This window comes from Sciurus carolinensis, chromosome 4 (genome assembly GCF_902686445.1).
Source record: "Sciurus carolinensis chromosome 4, mSciCar1.2, whole genome shotgun sequence".
Lineage (NCBI taxonomy): Eukaryota > Metazoa > Chordata > Mammalia > Rodentia > Sciuridae > Sciurus > Sciurus carolinensis.
Window position 1 is genome coordinate 40,455,359 of NC_062216.1, and position 13,612 is coordinate 40,468,970.

Here is a 13,612-nt window from a genome sequence, read left to right on the forward strand (position 1 = left end):
TTACATTTTTTGGGGGGAAATTTGAGTAAAACTGTCTTAGCTAATTGTGCTTATCAGAATAAGGAATCAAATCCCTCTGCAAGAGGATTCAAGACCAAGCTTGCGTTTTGTTTTGAAGATCTGGACTTAATTCCCCAGCCTTATTACTTACTAGGTTCTTAACAGTTATGTGACTTCAGAAAAATTAAATCTGGTCTCAGTATTGGTTCTACACTTGAATAATAAGATTAGGACATACTTACAGGTTGTTAAAAATAATAAGGGAGATGAAATATGCTAAACCTTTCATATAAAAATCCTTCTGTAAATATATTTTTCTTTTCTTGGCATTACGTAACCCCTTCTGAGCAAGGATAAAGGCAGGATAATACATTTTTCAGTGAATCACCAAATAAAGATGAGAACAAATACATCATTATAGTACTCATGCATTTCAAAGCACCAAACTTTTGCAGTACTGTCAAGAAATTTAGTTCTCCTAGTCAGAAAGAATTCTTGAAAAAATAAATTAAAAATATCTACTTTTGTGAAATAAGTCCTTGCCATCCAGATAAAATATCCAAGTAGATTATTTTTCTCTATTTGGAATGGCAAACATTAGAACATCTATACAGTTTTTGTCAATAATAGATGCCTCAATGTCAGGAGGAGTAAGTAAGAGGATGTCTCTAACACATCAATAGTAGACAACCTCAAATCATCCCATCTTCATTCCTGATCATACTCAATTCTGTAAATGTTTTCAGAATATATCTAGAGTCCCAATCCTAGTACTAAGAACTCTGTTTGTCCTCTAATTTCTCAATTTTATGATGCATATTTTTTTGTTCTAATTAGTTTATGGTTTTTCAGTTATTACCATCCATAACTCAGCTTAAATGAAACCTTTTCCACTTAACAGGTGTTGAAAGTCTCATTAATGGAAAGGCTCGGGGGCATTATATTGGGTCCCTGCTCATCAAAGTCTTCTATTGGATTACTCTGTGTAAATTCTTCCACACAGTCTTGCTCTCAACTTTCTGGTTTCTTGTGATCTTGGATTTCACACAAGAGAAGATTAAGAGCTAGCTATAACATTTCAGGAAGGAACATGAGGCAAAGAGATAGTGAGAGAATCTGAATTCAAGTCTCCATTTGGAATACAAAGTGAAAATATAGGTCTGAGAGCTCCATGGAAGGTGAGAGAAGAGAAATTATAAACAAGGGATTGCTCTGTCACATTGTAGAATGATATCTGTCCATACTCGTAGTCTAGGAAAACTCCAACTTTAGGCATTTGTTTTCTCCAGCAGATCCTTTTTAAAGGGGGAAAGACCCAGAAGGTGTAATCGGTCCCCATCATGGATCCTGTGAGTAAGACTTTGGAAGCTTCAGGCATGCTGCCCTTTCTGCATGCAGACTCCTCAGATACGCCCAACTGCCATTTTGTTGCCTTTTCCACGTCTACCTCCCAGTAGTGCCTCCCTGAGGTGAAGCTTTCCAAACCCATCACCGTGGCACTGAAGTCCAGTCTCCCTGGGTGGCAAGGTACACCCTGCTGGATATTTCCAAATCTCACACTTCTCAGGTTCTCAGATAAGACTAAGCACGGATGAGCTGCTTCAGGATCCAACGATATATGTCCTACAGGGAGAGAGAGATTAGTTACCTTAGGGGTTGAATCAAAGCCAGTGCCAGAGACATGACTTCCGCTGGCCTGACCTTCCTAACGAGTGGGCATGAGTCTCAGGCACAGACAAAGCAGAGGCAATTTAGGGAAGTCCAGGGAAAAGGACCTCCAAGCTATGCTTCAATAAACAGACAATAGAGAAAAAAGAAGTCAGTAAGATGATGGAAAGGCACACAGTCTAGGCAGAAGCAACAATATAAACAATAAGGAACCTTGGAGAGGTTCAGAAGCACCTTCAATCCTGAGGCTGTACAACTGTCATGGTAACCAGTCCCACCCAGACTTCACTTGGGATCCAACCCTAGCTCATTGAAGATCTTTTCTATGCTTGGAACAACCAGAAGCACTGGTGTCTATTAACAAAATAGTAGATCCATGGCTCTTTCCTTTATTCATCTTAAATATCCCCCATGTGATGTAAATTCCTAAAATTGCTGACAGTAGGCACTTGACATTAAGTAAATCAAAGGAAAACACATTAGCAAAGGCTAGAAAATCTATGAGAAGCCTCCGGAAAAATCAAGCTGAAAATGAGGAAGCTCAATGTAATTCCTTACACATGAAGGAAAGTGATATCTGCCTTTTCCATATCCCAGACTGCTCCTTATCTCTTTCTGCTCAACCCCGCAATACTGTGATTTTTTTCAGGAGTCAGTCCTAAAATGTTCTTCTTTTACTACTTGTATAATATTGTATTCATTTCCCTAGGTGACCTCAGCTAGCCTCAGTTTTAAATGTCTTCTGTATGTTCACAACTCACTCTATAAACAAACTGACAAATACTAGTTAGATCTAACACGTGAATTTCAAACCTAATATACCCAAAATAGAACTCCAATCCCATCCCTCTCTAGTCTCTACTTCCAGTTAATAGAACCCTTGTAGTTTTAGTTGATGAAACTATAAATCCAGAGTAGTCCTGTATTTCTTATTTCCTCTAACATCTAATCCAGCAGCAAGTTCTTTAAGTTCTATTACTTAACTTCAGTAAGTTAAATTAACTTAAGCTCCTGGTCTGGCAGCCCAATTCACATTATTAGAGTGGTCTCAAAACAGTCACATGCCTTGAACTATAAATTGCAAGTTGTCTCAGACTCTTAGAATCTCTAGGAGACAGGCAGAAACAATGCAATTTCTCTGTGCAAACATACACACCTTTATTCCTAGCTTCTAAGAATTTCTAAAATAAAGTCTGAGGAACAAAGAGAAACTTATTATCAAAAATAATAATCATAAGTCTGCAAAACAGAAAACTACTATTGAGTGAGACTAGCAGAAATAAATCTGTAAGAAATTTTAAATAATGCAATTCTTAGTCAAAGACTAGAATATCTTTGCTTACTCTGTTGGAAGAAAACTCAAATCTTAAAAATATCTATAGGGGCAGGGGTGTAGCCCAGCTTAGCATGAGTGAGGGTTAGGTTCAATCTGTAGTACCCCTTCCCCAACGCAACCTATCATCACCAAAAAATGTCTATAGGATGTAGGGAACTAAAAAGCCAATCTAGATTTGACAAAATATCAAATAGATTATCTAGAAATCAAAAGCAAAAAGTTAAATCCTCTAATGGATGATTACAAAGAAAGCAAGCTACAGACATGAATCTAAATGTAAAATTCTTAACAAAACATGATCACATTGAATACTACAATATATAAAATAGGTAAAACATCATCACCAAGTGTTTTCCTTGCAAATGCAAGTCTGGTTCAACATGTGAAAAGCCATCAATATAATTCACCTTATTAACAGATTAAGAAGAAAAAACATTAACATCTCAAGAGACACAGAAAAGACTGTCAATACATTCAACAATCACTGATGATAAAAAATATTTAGCAAACTAGTAATACAGTAGAACTTCCTCAACTGGTTGAAGGGCACATCTAAAGTCCCTACAGCCAACATCAAATTTTAGGGCAAAAGACTCACTGTTTCCTTTCTCCCTAAGATTAAGAACAAGGCAAGTGTCCACTCTTACCAGTCCTATTCAACATAATGCAGGTCTGAATCAGTACAATAAGGCAAGAACAATACAGAAGAGGCCTGCAGATTGCAAAAGAAGAAATGAAGCCATCCACATTCATAGAATACACAAATGTATTAGAAGGAAATCCCAAATAATCCATAGGCAAAATGAATTCACTAGATTGAATGAATGAGTTTGGCATAGCTACAGTATACATATTGTTAATATACATAAATCAATTTCAATAGCAGTAATAAACTAGAAATAGATGAAATTTTATGTCAAAATTGCTATTTAAAATACAATTTATGCCAGGCACAGCGGTGCATGCCTATAATCCCAGGAGCATGGGAGACTGAGTAAGGAGGATCACAAATTGAGACCAGCCTCAGCAACTTAGTTGAGACTCTGCCTCAAAATAATAAAAAGGCAGGGAGGGGGGAGAAAGCTCAGTTGTAAAGCACCCCTGGTTTCAATCCCCAGCACCCTCCCCATACTATTTATTATAGCATTAATAAACATAAAATACTTTAAAAATCAATCTCATAAAATACATATAATATTTATACCTTAAAAACTATAAAACAGTAATGAGAAAAATCAAAGACCTCAACAAATGGGAATATATTGTGTACCTAGACAAGAAGACTCAATACTGTCAAGAAATCAATTCTCCCCAAATTGATCTATACAGGCAATGTAATATCAATCAAAATTCCAGCAGTCTTACTTTGAAGAAGTCAATAATAAAGCAAAAAACCTAGAAAAGACAAAACCATTTTGAAAAAATAAAAAAGAAGGAGAAGAATTTGGAGAATCCACAGTACCTGCATTCAAGACTCCCTATAGAGTTATCCATCAAGCCAATGTGTTATTGACAAAAAGATGCAATGATCAATAGACCTATTAGAGTCCACAAATCAACGTGGTCATATATGTCAATTGATTTTTAACAAACATGCCAAGTAAATTTAATACAGAAAGGATAGTGTTTCAGCAAATGGTACCAAAACAGATTGGATGACCATGTACAAAATAATAATAATAGGGGGCAAGGGTGTAGCTCAGTAATAGAGCAGATGCTTAAGCATGCTTCAGTTCAATCTCCAGCACCACCAAAACAGATAAAGATAAAGAAGAAACAGAGGAAGGAGAAAGTTTGAACCATTTCTTAAGCCATATATAAATATTAACTCCAAATAGATCATAGACCTAAATGTAAAACCTAAAACTATTAAACTTCTAGAAGAAAATCTTCCTTGGGGAAGGCAAAGAACAACACAAAAACCACAGACCATAAAAGAAAATATTGATAAGTTGAGCTTTGTTAAAATTTAAACTTTTTATTGTTCAAAAGACATTGTGGGAAAAATTAAGAAGTGATTAAGATCAGCCTATGAGAAAATATATGAAAAACATATATCTAATAAGCAGTAACTAAATAGAATATATGAAGAAATTCCAAACTCAATAAGAAAATATGCAACCCAATTTTTAAAATAGGGTAAAGGGCAGGTTTGTGCATGCCTATAATTCCAGATACTCAGGTGGCTAAAGCAGGAGATTCCCAAGTTCAAGGCTAGTCTCAGCAATTTAGTGAGACTCTGCACCAAGATAAAATTAAAAAGAGCTGGGGAATGTAGCTCATTGGTAAAGTTGCCCAAGGGTTAAATCTCCCAGTACAGGAGTGGGGGGAATGTAGCTCAGTGACTGAGTGCTTGCCTGGCATACAAGAGGCCCTGAGTTCACTCTCTAATACCACAAAAAGAAAAGACAAAAAGCAACGGTTTGGAGATACACTTCACAAAAGTAGAGATATAAAGGGTAAGGGTAAATAAACACATGAAAATATACCCAATCATAAGTCACCCCAAAATGCAAATTATAATACAAAGAAGATACCACTACCCATCTATTAGGCCATATCTAATAAAACCAATTGATGCTACCAAATACTGGTTAGGATGAAGAGCGACTGAATCTTTCATAAAAAAAGTCTGAAAAATGGGAATGAAAAATCATACAGCATGGAAAACCAGCCTGGCAATCCCACTCTACTGTACTATGCTATGAAAAAGAAAGCCAACTCAAAAGACCACATACTGCATGACTCCATTGATAAGAAGCTGGGGAAAAGGTGGAACTTAAGGAGCAGACATATCATTATTTTGTTCCAGATTGAAATTTCCCTGCAAAATGTTCAGGTATTTGCTTCGGTCTGCAATGATGTTTCAGGGTGGGGAAAATAATCAAGAAACTGCATAGGAAATTAGAATATTTTCCTGACCGCTGCAAATGAATATAACTTATTAAGCACTCTAATCCTTAAACTACTAGAAATTACTTTTATTTATGTGGGATATAAACTTGATTCTCAAAAAGAAAAATAGAATATCCTCTACGAATGCACGGCAACTTACTTTGGAGCGATGTTAGCATTTGGCTCATTCCTCTTACTTGGCATGAACTCAGGTCTGTGAGACAAGCAGGCTTAAGGCACTGGAGCAACAGTGACTCACTTCTATTAAAAAAAAGTGGCAATCTCAGTTATCTGTACAGAAGATGGATCTCATTACATTCTATCAGTTCGTATGACCTCCTCATCTCTACCCAATGTCCCTGACCCCTGTGTGCCCTCAACACATCAAACTCCTGATTCTGACCACAAATTTTATTTTGTTTCCAAAATGAAAACTTACCTTTCCAAATAATGCCTTGCATTCTAGGAGGAAAAAAGAGACAAGGTTACTATTGGGTATTGGAGTCCATTTATTTTGTGATATGTGCCCATGAAAACATCCTTTCCTGCAATATGAACTCGCTCCATAGTGCTTTTTTAATTTAAATTTAATTTTTAAATGGATATATAAAGCATAGAAATCATACATATTTATGGGATATCATGAATGTTTGACACATGTATGCATTATATGTTTGAATCAGGGTAAACATAACTGTCTCCTCAGAAATTCATCATCCCTTTATGATGAAGATGTTCAAAATCATTTCTTCTAGTGTTTTGAAACATACAGTGTATTAATCATTATCTACAACTGCCATACTGTGCAATAATATGCAAAAACTTCTTACTCCTGTCTCTCTATGATTTACCACCACTGATCAAGTTCTTCCTGATCCTCCCTCCCACCGTTCTGAAAGCTTTTGGTAATCCCACTCTACTTTCAACTTCAAGGAAACTAACATTTTCCGATTCCACACCATGTGGTACTAGTCTTTCTGTGCCAGGCTTATTTCACTTAACATCGTATGATCTCCAGTTCCATCCAAGTTTTCCCAAATTACAGAATCTCTCCTTTTTTCATGCTTGAATGGTATCCCATCTAGTATATACAACACATTTTCTTATCTACTCATCAAACAAGGGACACTTACGTTGTTTCTCTTTCTTGGTATTGATGCAATAAACATGGGAATGCAGATGTTACTTTGATATACTGATTTTATTTCCTTTGGATATATAAACCCAGTCATGAGATTGTTGGATCATATGACAATTCTGTTCTTAATTTTTTGAGGAACCTCCATACTGTTTTCCATAATGTCCACACTAATTTACACTTCCCCAAAAAATGCACATAATGTTTTTGGCAACTGGAAAATGGTTGCTTTGCCTCCATGCCTGGTTGAAGATCATTGGATGCTGTGTTCTGGAAGTGACTCCTAGTAAGTACCACCAACTTCTCATTTCTCAAATATTGTAATGAAGGGTGTTTTCTGGAGTCTCACCTGGAGCAGTGCTACGGCGGATTCTGAACACTTATTCTCCAGCTCTGCAATGATGCTCTGGAGGCTGCAGAGCTGTTCTGAAACCTTGACTTCACTCGCCTTCAGTTTATTCATGTTCTCTCTTCCCAAGTAGTGCAGCCTCTGCAGAAGCATCCCTTTATTACTATTCAACAACTGGAGCCTTTTCCTATTTACTAATTTGGCCATGTCTTTAAAAACCTGGTATTCTGCCTGCCAGTCCTAGACAGACTCAAGTAAACAAGACCATGATATCCTTCTGTGTCAAGCAGGGCAGCTTTCAATAGAAACTTGGCTATAATATCTAACATGCTTAAGTTGAGGCATGTGTGTGCACAAAGGGTATTTACTCAGGTTAATAACATGTACATTCTTTAACTGCGGCATTGTATTCGAAAAAATTTACTATTTCCTTCATTAAATAAAATTCACTAAAATCATTATACTTTATTAAAAATCAAATTACTTCGGTTAATAAGACTAAATACCTAAGCCAATGATATCAGTTTTCCTTTTATTCTTCTAAATAGTCACATGAGCACATTATTATGCTATTTAGAAAACAAATAAATGGTGGTATATCATACTCTATTGCTAATCTGACATTTTCTTTTTTCTTGGAGAGTGTTCATCATTTCTATACACAGAGCCATGGTATCCCTTCTACGTGGTAAAAATTATCCCATTTATGTATGTAGCACAATATATTTTGTGAGTCTAGTATTGATGGATGTAGATTGTATTTAATCTCTTGGTATCAATAAATGTTATAACTTAATAAATGTTATAATATTAATGCCTACTATTCTCAATTGCTTAAAATGTACAAAACACCATTTAATGAACTTTCTGTAGAATAACTCACTCAAAAATCAACAACACTAAGATTTAGAGGCCATTGTTATCTCCATTTTATGGTTAAAGAAACTGTGTCAGAGGTTAAGCAACATGTCCAAGCCCACCTAGGAGCGAGTAGATGGCAGTGTTCAAATAGGAAACCCATTGATCTAGCTTCCAAGATTAATTCTGAACTATGACTTTATACTCAAACTCACTTTACAGTGTTGCTTTCTTCATTGTCTTTTCATATGAATGTAAGTTTATTTGCAGTATAATATAGTAAAATGTATATACACAAATTTATAGGCATAGTTTACCTTAACCGTATGCCTTTTTATATACTTATGAGGATAAATTCATAGAAACAGAATTGTTATAAACACATACATAGAAGACATCTGTAGTTGTCACTAGATATTTTACTCTGGAGTTGACATGATATTCAGGTCTTTTTCTTATTTCCAAAATACTATGGGGATGTCGTTCTTAATATCTCACCTGTAGTGTCTCCTGGTACTTCTCTTCCAGCTCTGTGGCAAACCTTTTCAGTTGATTCTGACTGGCTTCTCTCACGTTTAAGTCACATTTGTATCCGTGCAATCTCAGGAAGTTCAGCTCATTCTCTTCACTCAACAACCGGAACTGCATCCTATATTCAGACTCAATCATTGTTTTAAACTTCTGCTCCTCTTCCTTCCTCAGATATTGATAAGAGATTTCAGATTAAACATGACTGACTGACCACACATAGATATCCTATTTCCAACTCTAACCACGATATAAAGACAAGGAAACACAAAGTACAAGGGAAGAAATAAAAGGCATAAATCCAAAGAACAAAATGAATTTAAGTCAAGATTAGTGAAGAAATCAACACGATCTTAAAATGTGAAATGCAGATGAAGGAAGTGAACTGGTTTCAAAAGACTACAGAAGCTACAATTTCTAAGCAAAGAGGAGGAGACTGGGAAATTGAAGGTGATACCAATGGGATTTCCTGATGCTTTGAACAGGGAAGTGAGGAAAATGGAGCCACCAATGTTTTTAGACTAAGCCACTGGAAATAGAGTTATGAAAATGCAGAAAGATAGATAAAACTATGGAAAGGTTCAATCCTTGAGGCAAGGAGTTTAACAGAAACCCAGTTTGGGATACAATCAATTTGATTTTGAAGTAGGAAACTGAACATGAAATTCTCCTATTTGGAAGTCTAGGAATAGTCAGTCATCTTAGAAGACACTTAATCTATGAGACTCAAAGGAATAAAGATATATCAAGAACCTCACCACCTCTTCTACCACCAGTTCACCATTGCCTGGTCCTGGTTTCTTTATGGCTCTCTCCACTTCTGCTTTTACCCTCCTGTGATCTATTCTTACTTAGGCAAAATGAGTGTTTCTATGAAAATGGAAGTTAACTCATGTCATTCTTCTGTTCAAAACCTTCCAGCAATTTCCTTATTTTACTCAAAGCGAACTCTCTGACATGATTGACTCTTTTATCTTCTGACCTCATCATCTTCAGTCTCTACTTTCTTCTTGCACCCACCCCCAAGTTCATGCCAGTCTCCAAGACTTTCTATTTGCTCTTTCCTGTGCCTAGAATATTTTTCACCCAGATGACAAGTCTTAATGCCTTACCTCCTCATGTCATTCACCATGTAACATACTATACATCTAACTAGTTTTGTATATGTCCACTAGTATGTAATTTCTACAAGGTCAACATTGTTTTGAAAATTTGTTATATGACTTGGCAATTCTTCTATCATCTCCAATTGGACATTTATATTCTCTAAAAACTGTGTGTGAGAGAGAAGACTTGCAATCTGAAAGTCTGGAACAAAACAGGGTTATATATAAAGACATGGTTGGACATCAGTAATTGAATGTGCCTAATACACAGTGAGCCTTCAGTTTGGATAGCAGTTCTTAAACTGCCCTTTAAAATTTTTCACAATTTATGTGGTCACCAAAAATACATGAAGTGGTCATTCTCCTACATCATTGTTATAATCCTTGTTATTAATCTATTTGATCTTTGCCAATAAGGACTGGAAATGCCATCTCACTAACAATTTAATAAAGTTAATTTGTATTTCCTCTTACCATGAACAAAGTTCAGAATCTTTTTTGTGTGTTTAAAACATACTTTCAAAACTTAATACACACACATACACACACACACACACACACACACACACACACGAGGCTGGGCACAGTGGCACATGTCTGTAGCACATGTCCATAATCCCAGTGACTTGAGAGCCTGAAGTAGGAGGATTTCAAGTTCAAGGTCAGCCTCAGAAACTTAGCAAGCCCTCCTCTCAAAACAAAACAAAAACAGGGTTGGGGTAGAGCACCCCTGGTTCAAGTCCCCCACTACAGGGAGTGGGGACATGCACACACACAAACAAAGAAACAAAGCCAAAAGTAAAAAAGAAAAACAAAAAGAAAAAACATATTGCACTTTCTTTTCTGCAAACTCTTATTTTTCTATAATTTTTTCCTATTGAATATCTATTTGTTTTCTTTATTTTGTGGCACCGGGGATTGAACCCACCAGACTCATGCCAGGTAAATGCTCCACCATTGAGCTATATTCCCGGCCCCTTCATTTTTATTTTGACAGGGTCTCACTAAGTTGCCCAGGTCTTATTGACTTTTACATATGTATTTTTTGTTTATTTTAGTTGTACATGGACACAATACCTTTATTTTTATTTTTTGTTGGTGCTGGGGATTGAACTCAGGGATTTCTGCATGCTAGGCAAGCACTCTACCAACTGAGATATGTCCCCAGTTCAATACCTTTATTTTATTTATTTACCTCAGCATTAGCTGAGGATTGAATCCAGGACCTCACATGTGCTAGGCAAGCACTCTACCACTGAGCCATAACTCCAGCTCCATTATTGACTTTCAAGGACTCTTTATACATTAAGATATTGGCATTTCCCACACCCCATGTGTTTCAGATACCTTTTCCTGCTGTCATTTAACTTCATATGTATTATTTGCTATCCAGTGTTATTAGTAATTTCCCCCCAAGAATCAAAAAAAGCACTAACCTGAATCACCAGCATTCTTTCTTGCTCCTCAGTCAATATGACTTTAGCTACATCAAGTTTCATCTTCAATGTGCTCAATATTTCCTGGAATAATTTCTATAAAGAAATAGATTGCAGAATTCCAAGTAAGTTAATTAATTGGTCTAGAACAAGATTCCTATCCTTAGACATCTAAAAGGGTAACCCATCTATTTGTTAGCTTTGAAGCTGAAGTTTCAGTAAATATATTTCTTTTTGTCTTTTTTTTTGGCACTGGTCATGGAACCCAGGGGCACTCTACCACTGAGCTACATTCCTAGCTCTTTTTATTTTGTATTTTTATTTTGTATTTTGACATACAGTCTCAATAAGCTGCCCAATCTGGCCTCTAATTTATGATCCTCCTATCTCAACCTCCCAAGTTGCTGGAATTACAGGTGTGCACCACTCTACCTGGCTTAGTATTTCTTAATAAATATCAACTAAGGGAAAGTTTTTGAAGGATCAGAATATCTATCCAATCAATCAAAAAGAGGCATTGACCAGGTATTGCTTTGGAATTTGCAGGAAACTTACCCTGTAATTCTCAGCAGCCTCTTGTATCCCAAATACCATGTGATACTTGTGCTCCTGGGACTGAAAGCACTTGTGGCAAAGGGTGACTTGGTCATTGTCACAGAACAGCTGTGATGGTTCCAGGTGTGTCTCACAATAGACGTCTTCTGTGATATTGTGCTGTAAGTGGGGCCTGAGCCTTTTGGACATCCTGCTTTGCTGTCCCTAGTCGAAGATTAGGCTACTTGTTTCTGATGTGGAATTATTCCCTACCCTCTGAACAGGAAATGATGAGCAGGCTTCCTTTGTTTCTGGAGCAGGTACACTTGGTAACATTGAAGTCTAAAGTGAAGCAAGAAAGTAGTCTAGGCAGACAAGAGTCGGTGAGCATACCCAGGGCTCCTCAAATCCAGTAAACCTTTGCCAACTGCATTCTTGAGGAAGGAGATGGCATTATGCCAGGGTTGCTAGATAGAAGGGCCGTCCCAAGTTTTCTGATGATCTTAAGGAAAAGATTAAAAATTAATTAAAGAAATAGCATAGCACAGTCATTTAGGGGGAAAAAAGTTTTCAGTAAAAAGCACAATGCTAATAGGCAGTGGAGGAACATAACTAAGGTGAGGCAAAGACAAACACACCTATTTAAGGCAGAGCATGCTGGCTCTGCACTCAGCAGGAGCCAGGAAGTCAGTGTCCCAGTGACTCTTAAAGGAGAGGAGACTAGGAACCCGATTTAAGGAGGCACTAAATGTCAGGCTTGCGGAGCACACAGGAGCTTGAGAGTTGGGTGCCTCCTTAAATTTTGCACCTAAGTGTCCCACCTTGCCCGACCCTAGAACTGATCATTGAAGAAATCACACACAAAAAGCATTGCAAAAAGTATGAAAGGGACACTGCACATTCTCCTTCTTTCTTTTCTAGGAAAATGGTCAGTGACCTCCTGCATCCTTATTTCTGTATCCTTATGATTACCTTTGATCAACATTTTCACTTTTTCTCTGGAAATATTATTCTAATGTTATTGTTAAAACATATTATCTCCCAGCAGCTCGGGAGGCTGAGGCAGGAGGATGGTGAATTCAAAGTCAATCTCAGCAACAGTGAGGCACTAAGCAACTCAGTGAGACCCCGTCTCTAAATAAAATATAAAATAGGGCCGGGGATGTGGCTCTGTGGTTGAGTGCCCCTGAGTTCAATCTCCAGTACCCCCAAAACCAAACCAAAACAACAAAAAAACTGTATTACTTCCCAAATTTTGGAAACTCTTCCCTAAAGAAGGTCTTAGTCTCCTTGTCTAAACTAGTCGCTGTTGGGTGACATCATAATACCAAGTACCAATTTCTCAAAATCCTCAGGTCTAGTCACATCTGTCCCTGTCTCGCTTAGCTAAGCAGTTCTTCTGACAACATGACAGGCCTCAGGGCTCCTAACTTACTTCCTTACTTCTCTCCTGTCCTTACTCCCACTCATAATTTTTTTCTGCCAACAGTTAGACCTTCTACCTTCTCATTTTTTCCCCTTTTTGATTTAATGTAAGATATGAAAAATTTATAAATCTTAAGTAGATTATCTTGATACTCATGATTTTCTTTTCTTTAAATTTTATCTAGGTATATTTTAAGCAGTTTCCAGAGTATGGTTTACAAGATTTTATGTCTTTCTTACTGAGCTGACATTCATACAGGTGGTAGATAAAACCACTGGATTTTACCATTAAGTGGTACCAAAACGTTCTAGTGGTCTTCTATTTTTTGTTTTTTAAAT

The 13,612-nt window shown here is 36.8% G+C and overlaps 1 protein-coding gene across 1 annotated transcript; it reads right to left on the reverse strand.

Annotated features, from left to right (window-relative positions):
- Positions 1 to 1,078: 1,078 nt before the first annotated feature.
- Positions 1,079 to 12,058, reverse strand: Triml2 (tripartite motif family like 2). Its single transcript, XM_047551598.1, has 7 exons — positions 11,870 to 12,058; positions 11,315 to 11,410; positions 8,743 to 8,937; positions 7,387 to 7,527; positions 6,339 to 6,361; positions 6,060 to 6,160; positions 1,079 to 1,623 (listed from the first exon to the last, which is right to left on the reverse strand). Exons 1-7 carry the CDS (start codon positions 12,056 to 12,058, stop codon positions 1,079 to 1,081), a joined length of 1,290 nt encoding a protein of 429 aa, XP_047407554.1.
- Positions 12,059 to 13,612: the final 1,554 nt, after the last annotated feature.